The 20,928-nt window shown below is 52.3% G+C and overlaps 1 protein-coding gene across 3 annotated transcripts in view; it reads right to left on the minus strand.

Moving 5' to 3' along the window:
* Positions 1-14,565: 14,565 nt before the first annotated feature.
* The window catches only part of GLUL (glutamate-ammonia ligase), a 21,063-nt gene continuing 14,700 nt past the window's right edge, over positions 14,566-20,928 (minus strand). For all 3 annotated transcript variants that reach the window (XM_026084733.1, XM_026084732.1, XM_026084731.1), the window contains exons 4-9: positions 19,402-19,592; positions 17,922-18,083; positions 17,365-17,511; positions 16,770-16,897; positions 16,391-16,590; positions 14,566-15,521 (exon numbers count right to left, since the gene is read on the minus strand). In XM_026084733.1, coding sequence (XP_025940518.1) covers positions 15,203-15,521; positions 16,391-16,590; positions 16,770-16,897; positions 17,365-17,511; positions 17,922-18,083; positions 19,402-19,592 — 1,147 coding nt within the window. In that variant the 3' untranslated portion in view covers positions 14,566-15,202. The remainder of the gene's footprint in view (positions 15,522-16,390; positions 16,591-16,769; positions 16,898-17,364; positions 17,512-17,921; positions 18,084-19,401; positions 19,593-20,928) is intronic.

The following is a 20,928-nucleotide window of genomic DNA, read 5'->3' on the forward strand; positions in this document are numbered from 1 at the left end:
CAGCTGAAAGACTTSGTTAGCAGAGGTGATCTTTTGTGCTTTACATGTTTTGGATGCAGAGAGAGGCAACTGTAACCTCCCTGCACACCTCACTGCAGAAATCACAGTTGCATGAGCACAGCAACACAGAAAAAAGCCCCCGAGCTACAGGGTCGGCAGCACACAGGTTTCCGAGCTGCAACCACATGCCTCGAGCTCATCCCTGGGACGAGCGGAAGGGGAGGCAGAAAGGCAGAGCCGGCCTCGACCRTCCGGCGGTGAGGATGCGAGCCCCGGCATGCTGGCTGGCTGGCTGGGAGGACAGCCCAGCAAGGCGCGCTGCCTCCAATCACGCCGCCAGCAGCTTGTTGCTAGGGCTGTCAGGTCTGAACCTTTGGAAATTAGGTAAAAGGTCCGAACATGAAGCTCTTTCCTCCCCCACGCAGTGGTGCCCCTTGCCTAGCACAATCCCTCTTCCTGCTGAGCACTCGGAGGAAAGCAGCCGGGATCAAGAATTAACTCTTGCAGTCCCAGGGGCTTTCAAAATCCAGCATACAACATGGGGAAACAGCGACTGCAACGTGCAACGTGGAGAGACAGCACCGCAAGGAATGGGGGGACGTACGTGCTGATGTCTGAGGAGCACAGAGGTGTGAGCGCAAAGTCAGCCTCCAGGCAGCTTGCTTCCCATTTGCCCTGCTGCAATGAACTGGAGAAAAAGAGCATGCTGCCAAGGATCAGTGAAGCTTCTCTAACCCCAACAGAGTGGTTGGATTTTAAATGGATTTCATGCTGGTGGAAAAAGCTGCTTGGAGATCCCAGGAGATGGGATCATCCCATCCCCTATATGGAATTTGGTGTTTCTATGTCAAGGAGCATCATAGACCTAGAAGGATTCATCACATCTTCTTCTAGAGCAAAAAGTACAGTCCTGACATCTGCTCGCGGTGCCTCTGAGCATGTGGGTCTCTGAGGTTTTCCTTCAGCCGAGTGAGGGGGTGGCTCCGTGCTGGGGGTGCTGGTCTGACACAGGCTGGATCAAGGGCAGATCTGGCTGAGGTCAGCGTGCTGGTGATTAGAGCTAGCACCCAGCTGGGTAGCACGTCCGCACGCTGCCAACCCACGCGCTGACGCTCGCGCTGTTCCCGGAGGCAGTGTACCTGTGCCCACTCGCTCTGCACCGCATGGGCATGTCCACACCCCCTCAGGGCTCAGCCCAGACCTTTCTTGCAGCTCAGTGGCCAAAGCCATGCCTCTCCCCAGCAGGACCTCAGTCCTGCCGCAGGGGTGACCCTATCCGAGCCCCTTTCTTCTGCTGCTGGGAAGGAGGCTGCATCTCCAGGGGAAAGAGCAGCTACCACCAAACTGAGGTCTGGGAACCTCTCAGCTGTTTAGGCAACCACCCCCAAACATCTCGCCTAGATAGCGAGCCAGGTATCTTGCTGGCATGGCTTCAGGAAGCCCTGCAGAAAAGTGCAACAAAAGGATCTTTGTTGCTCCCGTCTGCTGCTGTTTTATCCCAGCCCTGCCGCAACATCTACTAGGTGGAGTCACTTTTTCACAGTAAGGCTCAAGCAGCGTTTCCGGGATGCTCCGTCACGGCGGTGGGGCCGAGTTTACTCTGGAGGGTGCTGAGTGCCAGGAAACGCCAGCCCTTCCACAGGCACCACCCCAGGAGCGGAGCCGGGAGCAGCCGCAGAGCCGGCAGAGCTCAAGGCAGGATTCGGTGTCCATGCACTCGCCGGGGAGCCCAGTGCTATCGGCTCAGCCAGATATTTTCATTTCTCCTTCCTGGCACAGACGTCTGCCCTCATCTCTGCCTGTCTCCCCAGGGGCCAGGTTTGCCTCCCACATCATACACCCCTTTCCCAGGGCTGGAGAATTTAAAGCTGTGAAAGCTCCCTAGAAACTTTTTCTTCTCTCCTTAAGTCTTGTTTACACAGGAAAGTTAAGATGAATAAACTGTAAATGTCAAGTACTAAAAGTTTGTAGGGAGAGGACTTATCTCCTAGCGAGATAGCTAGGGAAAGCCTCAAAGAGCTTCTGACACAAATATTTCTTCAGGTCTGAAATAGAGCGACAAATCTTCAAACCAAGTATGGATCAGGATCAGGAGTTAGTCCAAATACCTAGTTTGAAGTTGGCCATGTCTCTGCTTACGCGTTTCTTGTTCTCTTACAGCCCTGAAGGCCTTTGTGCCAGTGGGTCACCTGTTCTTCTTACAGCTATCTATCTGCTGTGACTAAATCAAAGTATTACCTCGACTGACCGTCTCCAACTTGCCCATAGCCTTAAACCAGCAGAGCAGTCACAACAACACTACTACTGCTCCTAAAGCACAGTCAGTCTTCCTGTGGATGATCTCATTGAGAAATAAATCTTTGTTTGCTACAGTGGCTAGATTTAGCTGCATCAAAATAAGGCCACTTTTATATTATCATCACGCTCTTTGTTTGCTCTCTTAGCTCTCTGCCTGGAAAAGCCCACCCTGGAATAAATGCCCCTGGTTATTAAACATCTCCAACTCCTATAAGACATCAGCTGGGGGCATTAGAAAGGAAAGTAAATGCCCATCGGTGGAGGACTTTGCTGCTCAAGTCTTGTTTGGCTGCTCTCAGTGCTGTTAGAGAGCTTGTAAAGCGTGAGCTGGGCTTGATCAGGAGTTCATGCCTCCTCAGCCAGAACAAGCTCCCGAGACAGCCCTGCTCACAGCTGTCCCCCCGGAGAGCAGCAGGAGCCCAGGAGGACCCAGGGGGATCACGCAGCTTGTGGCTGTTCGGATCCCAGGCTGTGTTGGCACACCGGGTAGGTAGCAATAACCATCATTTTCCTTGCAAACTCCCTTTCATCTCAATGTATTTGGGATGTTAAAAAAAACGTGGACCTTCTGTTCCCCTTTTGTTTTTAATACAGAGCTTCTTTGCAGAGCAGTGCTCTGCTGTATTATCTACAGAAACAGCGCTTGCTCCAGCAGTGGGCGAGAGACTTCTTCCAGGCAGCCACACTTCCCCAACCTCCCCATGAAGTTAATCATTGCATCGCTCCCGGTGATGACACGCTGAAGGAGCACGCTTGCTCCTTGCCCAGCCTGCTTACTCGGTGCTTCCCGATCCTCTTCTTCCTCCTGGAGGCTCCCTGCACCCAGCTGCCCTTGCAGCGACCCGCAGCCACCATAGCTGGCCCCTGCCAGCAAGCGAGGGTCCCGCAAGCCCGGGAACCCAAGGCAGGCAGGCAGGCCAGCTAAACTGGGAACCACTGGTTCAACAACACACCTTGCCCGAATGCCCCAGTACTTCCATCAGCACAGCAGCCTCAACACAGGCCAAGCTCGAATTCAGGATGCACCCTCCTGCCCGAAGTGTCATGTAGTCGCAGCCAAGCACAGCCTCCTTTAGCTCCCGACCGCAACAGTCATTATTAAACAGCATCTCATTTCGCCCTAGGGTGAGCAAAACAATATTCCTCCTTGTCTTTGCAAGAGGAAAGAGATGGGAAGGATGCAGGATGGAATAAAAATTAATGAGGTGTCTCGCCCTCCTTCAGTTCTCTCTTGCCACATAGGGTTTAATGGTTGGAAAGCAATCTGAGATCAGCAGATGTCAACAGCACTGGAAAAGCGCACCCACGCAAATGAATTATGAACCCAGCGTACCCGACCAAACCTAGAGAGGGAGTAGAGACATGTAATGAAATAAACTTTGCGTAGTTTCTAGTAAAGACAAACCAAGTCATGCAGAAGAGCCATCCATGGGCATGATTTATTCAGTGCATTTGTCTCATTTTCAGCTCACAGGGAAGGCATGCTTGTGAAAGCGCACAAGCTGCTGTTCACCTTCACAGGACAAGGAGGGGCAGTTATTCCTGCCATCTTCACCCTGGCTGGGCATAAGTCACGTGCCGCTATTTCCGCTCCCCGTGCGGCTCAGTGCTGCATCGAGGGCACATCTGCACCACTCCAGAGGAACAGCCCCAGTGCACACGGACACGGCGAGCTGGAACCAGCAGCACAGGTATCGCAAATGACACAGCTTGGACAGGGGCATCTGCTTGCTCAACAAGGGCCAGAGGGAAGAGCGAAGCAGGGAAAAGGCTCTGAAAGCAGCAAGGCTAGGGATGCACTGCCTCAGACAGCAACCCCCCCACTCAGAGCCGCAGAGTAAGAACCAAATCTCTGAACATGACAGATGAGGGCTCTGGCAACGGTGTGGATGCACAAGAGAAAAAGAAAGAAAGAAAAAAAAAAATCAGAGTTTTCTTACAGAGAAAGGAAGCATATTTCCTCATTACCAGAATATAAGAAGTGACCTAAATTAAAAAAAACAGAAAAAAAAACACTCTTATCTGAGCGTGTTCCTTCTCCCCCCACCCCTGACTCCTTCCAGCCTTCCCCAGTCCCCCATAGCCTCCTCATTGCTTTTCCTGCTCCAGTTTTCCATGCTGAGCTACCCTTTAGCAAACAGAAAGAGCAAAGCAATGCTCTTGGAGGGCAGAGCTGAGCATCAAGAGGAGAAAGTATCTGAGCCCAGGGCACAGAGCAGCTTTGCTGACCAAGACCTTCTGCACACAGGACACAGGAGCCCTTCCTGCACTAGCTGCTGCTGCCAGGAGCTGCCCCTCCCAGAGAGGCCCCAGGACCTGGTGGTCCTGCAGCCCAAGGTGGGCAGCTCCCAGTCCACGGCTCCTTCTGGCTGCAGTGTATGCTCTTGGGTGAGCCTCACCAGCTTGTGGTGGCTCCGTTTTGTTTTCTGCCAGGGCGGCGCTGCCCCTTGGCGAGGACAATCCACCTGGGGCAAAAGGCAGACGTGGTTCCCCACCACCAAGAAGCATCAGTGCTTTAGGGCTAAGCCAAGTGCTGCTGAAGGAGAGGACCCAAGGCCTGCAAAACAGGAATAGCGTCTGCCCGTGCCAGGGTGACGGGTGAGCGGTGCCACGAGCACATCTGCTCCAGCTTTATCTGTTCTCTGTGCTGCCGACATTCAAAACAAGCTGTTCCCAAACCCAGAGGAACGGCTGGCGCCTGCCCTGCGGTACCTGGCAAAAGGCAGCACAGCTTACCCCGTGGGACAAGTACACGGTGCTGCTAACGCTTCCCAGAAGGGCTGGATGTTTTGGCAAGGCTGGCATTCTGGTCCTTCTGCATGCACAGGCAGTGCACAGCAATGCACACACGCACAGCCTCCGGCTGTCCTGTACGCACAGCAGTCTCATACACATTTTTGTTTTGCATGCTTCAGAAGAGGGCTATCTAGCAGCAAGCACTCGGAGGACTCCTCGTGCAGCAGAAATCCTCCCAGGCAGCAGCCGCTCTTGCACCGCACAGCCAAGTTCCTCAACTCTCCTGCTCCAGCAGATGCTCTGTTAATAGCGTGCATGACTATCTCACCTGTACCGAGAACATTTCCTCCACAAAATCCCCCAAATCCTTGGCCTTGCCAAACCAGGAGTCCGATTCAAAGCCGATACAAAGCAGCTTAGTGCTGAGGTCAAACAGAATTACACCAATTTCCACCAGCCACAGATCTGGCTAAGAACGCTTGATCTCCTCCCAAAGCACAGCCAGCTGGTTGAAATACAGCTGCTGCTTAAATAGCACACAGAAAAAAAAAGCCTGCCATTATTTACAACAAAGAGGAAAGACAAGTATTGCAGCATTTGCTTTAGATCTCATTTGAGCAGTTTCTACCAGCAGGATAGGAGGGGGAGATGAGCAGGACAAGCCACTGGGTATCCGAGAGCTCTTTGGCCTAGGCTGTTGCCACCTCCCACCCAAGATGTCCCATGACCCCAGGGCACACACTGTTTGCACGGGTGCTGTGGGAGTGACCAAGCTCAGCTCCAGCCCTTTGGAAACCCATTCACCCTGGACTTGCAGATGCTCTGCAGAGCCCACCTGGGATTGCGACATTTGGCGCGTTGGACCTTTCCCCCACCCCATCCGTTTGCCTCAAGATTTTGTTTTACTAAGCTCAGCTCATCCAGCACCAGCACCCACATTTCAAGCTATGTGACCYTCACCAGCACGAGCTCCGCCAGCAAGCCCAGGCTACCTCTTTGCAAGATGCAACATGGACACCAACTGTTGGCTTTTGTTTAGAAAGGAGCCATGTAGACTCATGTCTACCCATGTGCAGGCTCCAATTCTGCAGGCGATTCCATCTCAAGTGCTTTGGGGCCATCGTGGGTGGCTTGCAGAAGTGACTCAGAGCACTTCAGCTCCTGCCGTGCCAGCGCCTGGCTCCCCGCACGCAGAGGTGTGCACAGCCGCACAGGCTGTGTTCAACCCCTACCGCCCTCCGTTGCCTGTAGAAACCAAACAGCCTTCTCTACGGCCCTGGATACTGCCCTTCATCCCTCGGCTTTTCTGAGCTATACTTTCCCCTATGTGGGGAGGCCAGTATGAGTAGGGTTTATCAGGCACAAGCCCTACAACTCGCACTTTGAGAATTAGATATCACAGTTACCAACTCTGTTCTCCCTCCCCGTTGGAGCACAGACCTGATGACCAAGATAACACACTTCAGTCTGACCAGGACATTTCCATGACACAGACTCTCAGCATCCCACAAATCTTGAGGATGCTATTTGGTCCCAAATCACCATCCATGGCGTATCCCCTGGCTCCTACTCTGGTACATGGGGTACGACCCCAGCTCTGAGTAACTTTATTCATCCTGGAGAGACACTACAAAACAAAAACAGAAAAACCCCACAACTTCCATGCCAAAATAATCTCTTCTCTTAACGAAATGCTTCCTCATAGGTCTGCAGCGACAGTTACGGTGTTATTTGCTAATCACTGGCACAGTTATTTGCCAGATGGGAAAGCATCCATGCTACAGTGAAAGCATTTTAAAGAATGGATGAAAAACTTGCCAGGAGAGCCGACCACAAGGAGAGGTGGAAAAAATGGAGCCATTTAACTGCCCTGCATGTGTTATCTGGCTGGGTGGAAAATTGTCTGAAAATATCTTGTGTTTCAGAGCAAGCACATAGCTTGCAGTGATTCAGCCAGCTGAAGCCCTGGCCTCCTAGCTTCAGGGACAAGCTGAGCCCAGCTGTTCCAAGGCAGCCTTTCCTAAACAGGGACAGCATCCTGACAACATCGTCCTGGGCACAGCTCTTCCCATGTCGAACTGGGCTTGCTCGGGATCCCCTAAACAAGGAGAGGGTTGGACAGATCACTTTTTGTGGGTGAAGCAAGTGTTGATCTGAACTCCTAGCATTTTAGGCCACCAGATGCCTGCATGCCATCCTGCTTCCCCGAATCCTACAGGTTCAGCTCAGCAGGGGAGGAGCATCCTATTCTCTTGCTTTCCCAGTATTTTAGGCATTTTGGCCAAGCCCAGGCTCAGGACAGAAGCAGCTGGACAATTCAGCCAGCTGCTCAACATCTCTGCAAGCCACACGGTGTCACACGACTTTGTGATGAGAAGCAAGCAACATAACACTGGATTTAATTAATAATTCTCATTTTAACAGCATGTTTAGCACTGGGGAAAGCTGCCAGCAACAGTTCTGGAGTTTAGTGCCTCATTCACCTACAGGACATGAAAACACATGGCAAGGAATTAGTGCTGGCAACTTCATCTAAAACCTGAACAGGGCGAGAAGAGGACCTCTGCTTCTGAACCTGTGCAGTCCATGAACTCCAAACAGGTCCAGAAGCTCATCAGTCCTGAGTGCAGGGGCTGAAGGCAGGTGGCTGAGGCTGCCAGGGAACCAACAATGTCCTGCCAAGCATTCACTGCTGTCCCATGCCCCMCACACAGCCAGGCTGGTGCCACAGGGCCCCCAGGGTTGGGCCCTGGGGCACGGGATCCCCAGGGGCTGCCCCAGATCCTCCAGCTCTCAGGCTCTGGTGTAACAAGGGGTGGTGCAGGTCCTGCAGATGGGGCAACCTGGGAGGGCAGTCGATGGTGGGACAGCTTGGGCAAACTGTTAGTTCTGGTCTGTTCTTCTCCAGGCTCTGCAACCTACCTGCTAACCGTGCCAGCCTGGCACCCCCTTGTTATTTGGCTTTACTGCTGACTTTTTGCCTACACTTGCAGAAGTCTCCACTTCTGCTTTGCTTGCCCCCTCACCTTTCAGAACAAGCCTAACCTAAGCCATGGGGCACTGAGAGGTCACCAAACAGAGAAGGAGCGGAAGGTCCCTGAGGCATGGTGTGCATGCCTGGGCCAACTCTCCTAACAGCCAGGGAAGGGGCTTGCTAAGAGGAGTCACGGGCACAACCTGTTGACAGAGGAAGGGAGGACTCTGCACAAATGAGCCGGTTCCACCTGGGGCAGGAGATTAAAATCCTCTGCACAGTGCTCCAATTTCTCCCAGCAAACCAGGCAGGGATTAAACCCAGCAAGAGAGGAATGTGGCTCCTTCCCGCTGCGGATTCCAAGTTGGCACCGCATCCCCACTCAAGACACAGGTTACATAATGCAGCTTATGAAAGCAAAATAGCCTGGCTGTGCCAGCCTGTCAGCAGGCCAGGACGGAGGCGGKGGGGGGAAAAACCCACCACCGCCACAGACTAGATTTCTAGCTGTGGTTGTGCTCTGCGGGGTAAAGCTGGAGCAGCCCCTGTGCGCTGCCACCCCAGCACCCTGAGCACTCTTGCACCATCTTGCAGGAGAAGGGAACATCATAGGAAAAGAGAAGTGGTGGGGGAGAAGGCTTAGGAGAGGCAAAATGCCCRGTTCTCCTACAAGATGGTAAAAAGCCTGCACAGGCTGCCGCAGCCCTGGTGTTCTTTCCTAAAGTTGCAAAACATGGCTTTTCCCCAGTTTCCACCTCTTCCCCTGGATTCCTCCACACTTGGGCAGGTTCCCATTGATTTTGCTGGTTAAACCCAAAGCAGGTGGCAGCTTGCTAGATTTCTCTCCAAAGCCAGAGGCTGCACCATTTATTCAACGGAGATGGGGACACCAAAGAAGAGGTGCATGGTGGGCACAACAGGAAGGGTGGGAGCCAAACCCCAACCACCCTGAACAGCTTGGAGCCAGATTCCTCAGTGGAAAGACCAGACTGTTTGTACAAGGCTCAGGGATGAGGGTTTTCAACGGCTGGAATATGTCTGAACTGTGGGCCAGGCTTCTGGGGCAATTACTGACAAAAACAAGTCTGTCCCAGCCCTCTGCCATTTACGAGCACAAAGACCGGACACGCACAGCTGAAACCAAATCCAGGGCGGCAGCMGGAGAGCGGCAGCCAACCTCACCCCCAGCAGTGCAGGTAGAGGCTCTGAGGCTCCCGACCATCGGACATGGGATCGTCAGTCCCCGAAACGCCTCCTGACATGTGTCACCTGCAGCGGCGCATGGGCTGTTCCCCACACCCAGTTTTGGGTCAGTGATCAGGTCTCTGCTGGCCACACCGCGTACAGGCCAGCACGTAACTGCTTTGATCAGCTTCTCCAAGAGAACGGTTTATGCTGGCAAATAGCCAAGGCTTGTCGCTACAGCCCAGCAAAAGCGCCTGCAGAGCATCTCCCACGCAGGCAGCTCCTTCGGGGAAAGGGCCCATATTCCCAGTAAAGGGAAGGTGCTGTTACAGCCAGTGCCCCTTACTGATATTTAAGTCCCTCACAGGCCTTGTCATGGCGAAGCAGCACAGCAAAGGCCTGGTCATGAAAGACCAGTGCCTAATCCCAGTGCCAGAAACCTCATGGAAAAGACAGAGTAGTTCTCAAGAGCAAGGGGCTTTAAGTGATTTACAGGCTCTACATTTTCAGAAAAGTGAGAAATTGGGCCAGGATTGTCTGGRGGCACCATTTCATTGGACCCTTGACGAAGGGTGTGGGAACATGACAAAGCCTCCAGGTTTGGGGGGCTAACCACAAGAAGCACCCAGCTCCAGGTCCCTCCAAATACAGGGTCAGACACCTCCAGAAGCAACCAGGAGAGGCTCTGACCCATGTTCTCATCCAGCAGGGGAAGGAGACCCTGGAAACATGTCGGTACAGTGGAGAGCAGCAAGGCTGGGGCTGCCCAGACCCTTTTTCTGCAAGTTCTCATGCATGTTCATTGCACAAGAGATAAGTACAATCCCTATACACCCAGCACTAGGTCAGAGCAAAGTCACGAGGAGCTTAGATCACCATCATTTGTCCGTGAACTGGACAATTAAGAAGTGATGCCTTTAAGCATCCAAATGGGCCAAATGAGTTACATCACTCGGTGACTAATAGCCATCCCCCAATCCACATGACTTTGGGAAAGCTATTTGCTTCTCTGAACCTTAACTCCCACAAATGGATTCGCCCCTTTATCAGTAAACAGGTCCAAAGAGTTTCCATACTAACGTTACATGCTCATTATTCCCATTCCTCAGGCACAGGGGACCCAGCATAACCCAAAGCCTTTTCCACTCTGCTTCACCACCAGCGCTGGCCAAGCCACCCCTCGAAGTAAGTCCGGTCCAAATCACTGCATGAGGGAACAGACTCAGGACTCAATATGAAAGACGTAAGAGCCAGTACCGTGAAACAGGCCACTGCACGTAGGTGGCCAGTCACTGCTGAAGAGGCAGGATAGAGCCAGAGGAACCACTGATGTGCAGAGGACCTGTTGATGAGCCGCTGTGGGTCTCGGCGCGGCATCCAGCTGGCCGAGGAGCCAGACAACGTGGCTAACTCACCAGCGTGCACTTGCCACACAGACCTAAGGAAATCAGGGCTGGCAGCTCTTCCACTCCCCTTTCAAGAGCTCCCACCTGGCACACTTGTTTCCCAAGTAGGTGTCTTCAGTGCAGTTTAATCAGTAACTGAACAAGTGGGATGAAATCCTGGCTCAACTGAAGTCAAATTATTGACATCCATAAAGGCAGAATTCCCTCCCCTCCCAGCTCCACCAGCTTTCTCGGCGTGATCCTGGGAGCACAGGAGCTACCAACCTGCCACACTCAATCTGGATCCCCTCGCCAGGTCCCACGCGCTTTCCCTGAGCGATTGCTGTCCTCTTTCAAGGAGGGGAAGGATCACCGGCCCCACTCCTACCGCTCCGCACCGACCTGCAACCAAACAGATAAACAACAAGAGTTTATCTCGGCCGGGGCTGGGAAACCCCCTCCTCTGAACTCCACGTGATCACATGAGTTATCCAGAGGTGTCCAGAGAGTTTTATGGTTTCAACCAGGACTGTTTATTTGGCTGAGTTTCCAGGCTGGAAACACACAGGCTAATTCAGGTGTTTGTAATTCTTCCATCTAGAGAACTCCTGGTGCGTTCAGAGGGTGAAGGGGGCCGGGCATGCAGCGAGGCCAAGGGCAAGCAAGCCTTTCCGCTCCCCAGGAATTCGGGCAATCAGATGAGCCGCTGGACCTCCGGGATGCATTTCAACAGAGCAAAGTAGGGTTGCTCTGATAACGTAAGGCTCGGTCTTGGGGGACTTGGCCATGCATTCAAAGCCGAGCGGCTTTATTACAAGCTTTTACGGGCTTTCAAAGCTCCTCGTGGCTTGCTTTGTAATTTGGAAATTCAGAGCTCCACCATGATGTTACAGGCCACAGTCAAGGCCAGGACCGCACAGACGCTCTCCAAAGACCCCTGGCTCACAGGGCTCAGCCAGACTCCCCTCAAGAAGTGCCCCCATGGCCCCGCTGGAGAAATAAAAACAGCTTTGCCTAACAACAACAAGGAGTGCCTCCCTCTCTCCAAGAAACAGCATCCAAAAGACAGCTCAGCAAAACTTTACCCACCTGAGATCAGCCTGTTTCTCCCTGAGAAAGTCTGTTCAGGAAGGCAGAGATGGTCACAGCCAGGGGCTGAGACTGCACAAAGATATGAAGGCCAATCTGCCAAAAATGGGAGTTCTGGAGAGTTCTATTCGATAGCTCCACGGAAACACAAAAAAGGGAGACTGGCACGTAGATACCGAGCTGTGTTAGGGACTGTGAAACTGTAAAAGGTCAGAAGAAACCCAACCTGGCTTTCCTAATTCGTAAAGCTTTTCAGGAAGAGAGCCTCACATGCCCAAGGTAATTGGGCTGGCACAGCCAAGTGTTAAAAGAAGCTGCAGGAGTGATCTGCTGCAAGCTACATGTGAAGTGAGTTGTGGCCAATCTTGTCTTGATTGCCTTAAAATTCAGCTATGGGGAATTGGGGGGAAAATCTTGGCATGCTAGCAGATCTATTAATCATTTTGGAGCAGCCTTGTCTCATAAGCTGGTATTTGATTAAAAGGGAATGCAACCAACAAGCACTTCAAAAAGCTGGTGCTATTTTTGACTGCTTCATTCAGAGCAGTCAGTGGTTCCCTGGCGCTCTGGTGTGCCTAGCAAGCCCTTGGGGCTGATACTTGCATTTTTTTCTGTACAATACTATTTCTGTGTCATTGTTTATTCACACGTCCTTAAAATACAAAGAAAAAGGATTTGCTTCCTCCTAAGAGGCTTAGATTAAAAGCCAAAACTTTTTATATAATTACATTAGCAGTAAATTCAGCTTCTGGGAATTTCAGTCTCAGTATCTTCATGTTGTAAGAGCTCACCTTTCTACCCTGCATGATTGGGAAGAAACGTTTAGGTAACTGCAAAGCAGGTTCAGCCATGAAGTTTAGGCAAGAGTCAGAAAGCAGTTTCTAAAGGAAAGGAGTTTTTTCTTCTAATTGATTGTTATCATTGTTGTATTTTTTTAATATTCATTTGAAAAGCCATTTTACAGCACAATATTCATTGTTTCAGGCTGCTTTTTAATTGGGTAATTGTGAAGTGAATGGCTAAATGCTTTTTCAGCTGAGAACAAGAGATACCATTAAGCATCGAGCACCTGTCCTAAACTTATATTCAAAGCAACTGAAGAAACAGAGGACTTAAGCCTGCTCCCATCATCACACTGATGGCCAGCCTGGAAGACAGCATCCTACCCTGCCAGCTCCCAGTGAGGACACACCGATGTGACTCCACCTGGCTCTGTGGATATGGAAGGGACTCGGTGCCTGGCTTGCCTCTGCCTTGAGCAGTGTGCCACCACAGGGCTCCCTGCGCGGGAAGGGCCCGTTCATAACCAAAGCCACCGCAAGCCATTAAGTAAACGAACTCCCCAGCTTACTGACAGCAACCGAGGAGGACCCAGATGCTAATGACTGTTCTCAAGGATGCTCAGCAGGAACCAGGCTCAGCGCTCACATTTCTGGCTCTGGTCTCCTGGTGCGACCACAAGCGTGGGGAGCCCTCCAGGGAAGGAGGTTCAGGGTTGGTCTTAATCCAGGTTTAAGACTGGGAGGCACTGAAGCATTCAGCCCTGCCCCAGAGCCTGTTAAAACCTGCAGGAAGCACCTCTTAGGGAGCTGGGCAGCAGTGCCACAAAGCGAGTAGAGGACTTTGACCCCTGGGAGCAGCATGACACATCCAAATCCTCACTTCCTTTTCTAGATGCCTGGGTGTCTAATGAGGGCTGATCCGATATAGCAGCATTTCCCTCCGCTGAGAAAGCAGGAAAGGGCCCTTCTCTACCCAGCCCCTATTTTCATGAAACTTGGTGGCATTTTATTTCCTGTGTGATTGCTGCATCCTGGGACAATGGTGTTGAAGAGTGTAGGAAGGTACACAAACACCTGGGCTGAGCATGCAAGTCTCAGGCTGGAAACCTGCAAGCCAAGTCCCTTTCCCATACCAAGAGAATCCCACTCCAGTCACAGCTGAACCACTTGGGGAAGCAAACCCCCCCCCCCAAAAAAAAAAAAAAAAAACCACCACAAACAAAAAACCTTCCATCTAGAAAATTCCCATTTTGCTGGAAAGCACACAGGGCATTCTTCAGGAAAAATAAATGAAAAGCCAAAGCCCACGCAGTATCAAGGTCAAACTCCCTTCAGATAGTGAAGAAAACACGTACAAAAGAAGTTGCCAAGATGAATCACAGAAAGGAGGAGGGAGTCAGAATTAAGGTTTTGTTCTCTCTTTTTTATTATATATATATAAAAAAAAAACTATTCTGAAGAAGTCCAAATGCAACGGAATATAACTGGCACCATCTAAGATACCTAAGTATAAAATCCCGGAACGTTTAAACCCCCTGGCATTAGTTGGGAGGTGCCAGGGGCTGGCTGGGAAGGCTGATTGCTTCTCCATTCTCAGGAGCACTGTCATGGCTGGATGGCAGGCAGTCTGAGAGCCAGGACACAACAGTAATATCGATGGTCTCTGTAAAACCATTCAGTTTTAGAAACTAAGAACATTACAAAAAAAAAAAATCTAAAACTTGTTTCTTTATCAAAAGCCCTGCTTTAGTGACATGCTAACCCCACTGGAAAGGTAAAACAGCCACAACTCTGTCCAGAACATGGTTAAGTTGACCAGCCAACTCATAGTTCAGAACGCCTTTCTTGTGTTGATCTACACACTGACGAGCAGTTCACAGCTGCTCGAGTTTCACTGATAAACATTAGTGCTGGCTTCCCAAGTCTGGGAACCGGCTTTCTGCAAACTGCATGCCATGCTGAAAATCCTCATCCAGTTCTCCTCCACTGAGCCCTCCAAGCTCACCCTTAGTCCTACCCGGAGGCCCTCCAACAGCAACCTCAGGAACACTGCCTGCTCTAGCCGGCCAAGTCATTGGAACGTCATCTTTTTTAAAAAAGAAAACACTTTCATATATAATTTTTTTTGTTTTTATATTTAAATAGAAAAATACTACTTCACTCTGTGTTATGAGCAGGAGATCAGTTGACTTCCAGTGACAGAACAAGGAGTTCTTCTAAATGCTCCTGTGCTGAGCTCAATACTAGAAGATTCCTGGAAACCTTAAGGTGGCCAGAGGTGGAAAATTCCTCCATCACGCCATGCAGGTGGGAGAGAGTGGGGCTCCATCACAGCTCTTATCTTCCCTTCTCCTCAGAAGGGCACTAACCTTCGAGAGCCAGCAATGAGGCTAACATCCAAATATGACTTTTAGGGAAGCCAGTGGTAACTGTAGCTTTTCACTTGTCTGCTGGCTTTTTGCTTGTATGTGGTCTGTCCCTGGAAGCCAGTGGATCCCCATCAGATGTACAGATGAATTAGACAAAAAACAGTGGTTAAAAGTTTTCTAACACCCTCTCCTCCTGTCTTTTGAAAAGTCAATGACAAATAGACATTGATAAAACTAAAATTCTCCCTCCTCCCCCACCCCAAGACAACAAGAGTTATTGGGACACGAAACATGGCATCTTGTGCCCTCAGAATTACATCTAGAAGGGAAGTTTAGGGGCGTGGGAAGTGTGGGGGGAAGGCGGTGTCTGTAGGCACAGTCCGCTTAGTTCTTGTACTCAAAAGGCTCGTCTCCAGTTTCGTTGAGGAGACACGTGCGGACAAGGGCCTCCGTCACAGCGTAAGGATCACAGTTGGCAGAAGGCCGGCGGTCCTCAAAGTAGCCCTTCTTCTCATGGCCTACGTTCCTGGGGATGCGGATGCTGGCGCCGCGGTTGGCCACGCCAGCAGAGAACTCGTGGATGCTGGAGGTCTCATGGAAGCCTGTCAGGCGCCTGGCGTTGTCCAGGCCCCCTTTGGGGTCGTAGGCACGGATGTGGTACTGGTGACGCTTGCCCAGCTTCTCAATGGCCTCTTCAATGTGCCTGCAGAAGGGGCAAGGAAGAGGGAAAAACATGGTGAGCATCTGAGTGTAACACCTGGGTCACACTGGACTGTTGTGTCCAAGTGAAAGATTCATCCCTCTCCCCAGGCCACTTCATGATGAAGCCTTATGTCCTACAAGGAACTTTTGTCAACATCTGCAGTGGTGGGGGAGGGGGGTCTCTCCCCTCCCACTTATTCTGACTCAGGTTGGTTTTTGGACGAGGATCCCCATGGTCTGAGAGGGATGACACCAGTTCAACTCACAGGCAAATCCCACAGGCTGTGTTGCCACTGGGGAGCCTGTCCTCAAAAGGGGAGATTTCTGTTCTGACACAGAAGTTTCTATTCAAGAAGCTACTCAACACATCAGTCCCTAAGACAACTTGGGTTTTACATTTCCAGGATCTTCATGTTTAAGAAACGCAACATTTGCATCCAGCCTGGCCTAGAGGGAAACAAATGCTCTTTCTTCATGATCTAAGCTCAGCATAGGGTTTTTTCTTTAATGGTTAAGGTCCTTCCCCCTCACACACCATCCCCAGCATTGGCAGGTCCAGAGCTGGACAACCTGCTAAGAATAGCTGCAGCCTGTCCATCCATACTTCCACCAGCATGGATGGAGCTGTACTGCTGGCTGAATTTCCCACCCAGCACCAAGATAAAATGCAGGGGGAGGGAATGGACAACCACACAGAGTAAAATCCAGGAAATCCAGAGTTCCTGAGGAATAAAAAAGCTCATGTATAACACCAAGCAAAGTGACATCTCCCATGTGGGCAAAGCTCTGCAAAAGGCTTGCTACTTCCAGTCAGGTCCAGCTTGCTCCCTAGCAAACGGATGCCATGAGCCCAGCTCAAAAAAGACTTACTTGAGACCTCCATCTTCCCTCATGCTCTTGGTGCTGAAGTTGGTGTGACAGCCAGCACCATTCCAGTTCCCAGGGATGGGTTTGGGATCGAAGGACACAATGACCCCAAAGTCTTCGCACACCCGATGGAGGATGAAGCGTGCAATCCAGAGGTGATCCCCCATCTCAATCCCTTCGCATGGTCCCACCTGGAACTCCCACTACAAGAAGGGACAATCAGGGGCTCAGTGGTGCAGACACACATGCAGCGAGGTGCTGCTTGCCCCCTTACACCTTGATCGCTGTCAAAACCACATGCCTCAGAGCAGGCAGCAAAAGCTCCTGCTGCACAGGATTCTTCTGTACTATCTCATTCCACAAGGCATCTAAAACAGTTTACCTGGGCTGGCATCACTTCTGCATTGGTTCCGCCAATTTTCACTCCAGCGTAAAGGCATGCTCGGTAGTGGGCCTCCACAATGTCTCTGCCATAGGCTTTGTCTGCCCCTACACCACAGTAGTACGGACCTGCAACGGCACAGATGGAAAGCAAGGGGAACATGAGCTTCCAGTAGGAGGAAAGTCTCAAATTCAGCGAAGACAGAGTACACAAAACTCCCAAAGTTTCAGGGCATATGGAAATGCCCCAGCACTCATTTTTCATTGGAGTAACAGAAGAGCAGAGCCCTAATGGAGGGAGAGTCCCTCCAGTAGTCTGAGCTTGTGCTCTGTAACACTGGGCAAGAGTTTCAGTCACCCGCAAACAAACTGAACAGCACGTTTGAATGCAGCCAGTCATCACCTTAGCCTTTCCACGACAATCTTAATCTCATGGGTTAGTTTTAGCCAACATCCTACTTGCTATGGGAGACCTTCAGTTCTAGAAACACCTTGAATCTTTCAGCTCATTTAAGGCATTTCAGCCATGTTGCAAGGATTACAAAACAGCGTTCAGTATTCCTGACTTGTTCCAGTTCCAACTCCTGGAAGGTTACCTTGGGGTCCAGGAAAGCCATTGGAAGGCCAGCCAAATGGATGCCCATCTGTCCCCAGAAGAGTGTACTCTTGCTCCATCCCAAACCAGGGGTGCTGGTTGGACACCATATCCATAATCCGCCTACAGGTGTGTCGGAGATTTGTCTCTAGGATGGAGAAGCAGCACAAGGCTCATTAGTGTCTTCATCATAGCCCAGAGCAGAGGGATCCACTCCCAAAGCACCTGCTTCACCTGACTGAGGCTCAGGAACTCAGGCCCTAGTTGTTCTGCCTGTGAGCCATCTCTACCTTCATTTACAATCCGAGTCCCAGCAGTGTCAGTGGAGAGAAGCGTCCCAAGACCAGGCCTTTCTCCACCACTAGCGCTTTGTTTGTACTTTATTTTCAGGGCAGCGTTTATTTTTTTGTCCGGCATGATGCTAAGGGCATGAACAGCATTTGGACAGGTCTCCTGTTTCCCCTTCTTCTACTAACAGCTTTCCCCTGCCAGCAGGGACAGGCCCCTTTCCCCTCCTCAGAAACGCCACCTCCACCAGAAGGGAGAGGGCCCACTCACCTGCCGACTGGCGGTTGTATTTGAAGACCTCGCAGAGAACTAGCTTATTTGGGTCCTTGCGAAAAGGGTCCCGGAACATGGCAGCAGGCCGCAGGTACATGTCGCTGTTGGAGCCTTCGGCCTGGAAAGTGCTGGAGCCATCGAAATTCCACTCAGGGAGATCTGGAGAGGGGAGAGGAATGAGCCGCTGTAAACTGAGGTCCTGGACCACCAGGGCGACGGGCTCCCCACCACCACTCAGCGCTACGGAGGAGCAAGTGCTCGTCAAGAACAGGGCCACAACAGGTTTAATCCCAGCAAGGGCAGGAGAGCAACTCCCCGGCCTTGCAGCCACCCTGGGAAACACCAGGAACCGGGCTGCTGGCCAAGACCCAGTTAACGGTGCAGCACCGAGGACATTTCCCATCTCGCGGCAAAGGGGGCCGAGCAGAGCACGCAGCCTCCTCGCAGAGGCGCCCGGGCGAGCTCGGAGAGGGCAGGGCACACGACACGCTGCAGCTGCAGCAAAGAGGGGAGAGGAGCTGCGACACACTCCTCCACGCCAGGGCAGCCAGGACAAGGTGGGAGTGCAAACCACATGTGAGGCCATGTAGGCTGAGTCTCACGCGGAGGGGGAACATCAGCCAGACAGGCCGGTACTGTCTGCAAGGAGAAGGCGCCAGCTTCACCCCCCCTTGCCCACCCCTCCTCGCTGCCCTCCAGGTCAAAGCGCAGCCAGAGCAGCAGCGAACTCTACCCAAGCAATGTTATCTCCTTCATATCCTCGGGGGAAAGCAGGAGGAAGGGAATCAAAGATTGCAAAGGAGCTGTGCCAACCACTCCCTTAGAGGGAAAAGGGGGGAGGAAAAAAAGAAAAAGAAGAAAAAAAAGAGAGATAATTCTGCTCAGTCACACACAGTATTTTCATTTCATAACTGTCTCCAGCCAGCACCATGGCAACCTGGGGAAAATCCTAATGCTATTATTGTGTAAGCTGGGACTGTTTGTTCTGAGGGACACAAGCTCTTAATTACACCGGATAGCTCCATTCTTTCCCTTCCACTTTCTTCTGCCAAACTACTTCCGGCCAAAACGAGTACTTGAGAGTCAATGGGCTGCGGATTCCCTGCCAACAGCCCCCTCCGCAGCGGGCAAGGCCGGTGCAACACCAGGGCTGGGCTCCCAACCCCTGGCATCTCATTTAATCACCACATCTGGAGAGCTGGGAATGTCCCCCCCAAGGCATCTGAGACAGAAGATAACCGGAGGGGGATGAGAAGCTGTGTCTTCACCTCTTCTCAAATGGTCTTTCATCTGTCTGCTGCCCACGYTACCCTCTTCCTCCCCAGATACCATCCTTCCACCGTGAAAAGGGAGAAAGTCATCCTTCCACTGGAGCAGCCAGGCACTGCTGCTTCCCCCGAAGAAGGTGGTGTCCCCTGTTGCTGCAGTCCCACAGCTCTTTGGCAAGGAGCTATGAATCCTGCACCTGCCCCCTCACCTTCAAGGCTCTTGGGCTCGTGGTCCAGTGTGCGGGTTTTGCAGCGAAGGTGCTCCCCAGTCCCATCTATCCAGATGTACATGGCCTGCACCTTCTCGCCTTGCGGCAGCTTCATGTACATGTGCTTGATAGCTTTGCTCAAGTGGGAGCTTGCTGAGGTGGCCATGGTTGCAGAGTGGAGGAGAGGATACCTGCAGAGAGGACACAAGACCCAACCCCAACAGTGAGCTCCAAGATTTTCATCCCCCGTTCACTGGGGAACGCGAGGGAGCTCCACCACAGAGCTGGCTGTGTCCTCCACTGGTCCTGTGCTGCAGACATCCCATCCACGCACAGAAAACACAACAGGTCACACTGAGACGCCGACTGTACCACAGGGACAGCTAGGAAAGCCCTGCTCCTACAGCAATCTTCAAAGCCTCCCGTTAACAGCCAGACTCCTACCCATGTCCTGCCTTGGCAAGGGAACAAACTGGGTCTTATCCACCAAGCAGCAGACTTCAAAACTGCTTCTCAGCCTATCATGAACTTTTCAGCTCCTGCACATCCCTGTGCTCACCGTTCCTCTGGAGCAGGGCTAGTATCCAGGAAAGATTAGCTGGGGCTTTCTTAATATGCTTGCTTCAGCAGGGGGCCTGCCAGCCGGAGCTGCCTTCGCAGATCAGGTGGTCTGAGGTTATGCAAGACCGACCTGGAGCAGGAGGGAGTGCAAACGAAGGTGACAGGCAGTGCAAGCGACCCCCGCGGGAACTGTCCCGGCAGGGACAGGCAGGGGGAGGCTGAAGGAGCTCCGGCCCAGGCGGTGAGACCCGCAGCATCCCAGCAAGCCCAGCACAGCCTGGACTGGGCTCCCAGGGACAGCCCAGCCTTTCCATGTGGCTCAGGACTGTGCCAGCTGTGGTCCGCTTGCGTTTGCGGGGGCTGGCAAATGCAGGCGATACGGAAAATCAAAGCAACGTGGAAATTCAGTGCTCCGACATCCTCTCACCCGCCCCTCGGCAGGCAGGTCACGCTGCCCCGGAGCGTGCCTCCCTCCCGGCAGCGGGGCACTCCGCACCCTGCCCCGGGAACACCGCTCCCACGAGGCCAGGACCCGGCCCCGACGGGACAACCGTGACCCCCTTGTCACAGATCCTGTCTCTTTTCTCCTTACAGAGCAGGCACCCTTCAAGCAAGCAGCCAGCGAGCCTTGTAAAAAAAACCCAACCAAGCAATGTTTGCTTGCACAGAGAAACGGAAAAACAGAGCTGCCTCCTGTCCTCCTGCCTCCCCAAAGCTAAGCGAAAGTTTTCCCCTAGAAGGTCTGTTTGCAGGCTGGAAAACACCCGGAACGGAGCAAGGGCAGAAGCCGGGACACACCGCAGCTGCGGTGCCTCTCCAAGGGACGGGAAAGCACAGCAGTGCCGGGGGTGGGGGGAGCAAGGCAGAGGCACGGAGGGGGGCTGCACCCCCTCTCCGAGGGTGGACGGACACACACACACACACACACACACACACACACACACACACACACACACACACACACAC

This window comes from Apteryx rowi, unplaced genomic scaffold (genome assembly GCF_003343035.1).
Source record: "Apteryx rowi isolate R43461 unplaced genomic scaffold, aptRow1 scaffold_65, whole genome shotgun sequence".
In the NCBI taxonomy this organism is placed as follows: domain Eukaryota; kingdom Metazoa; phylum Chordata; class Aves; order Apterygiformes; family Apterygidae; genus Apteryx; species Apteryx rowi.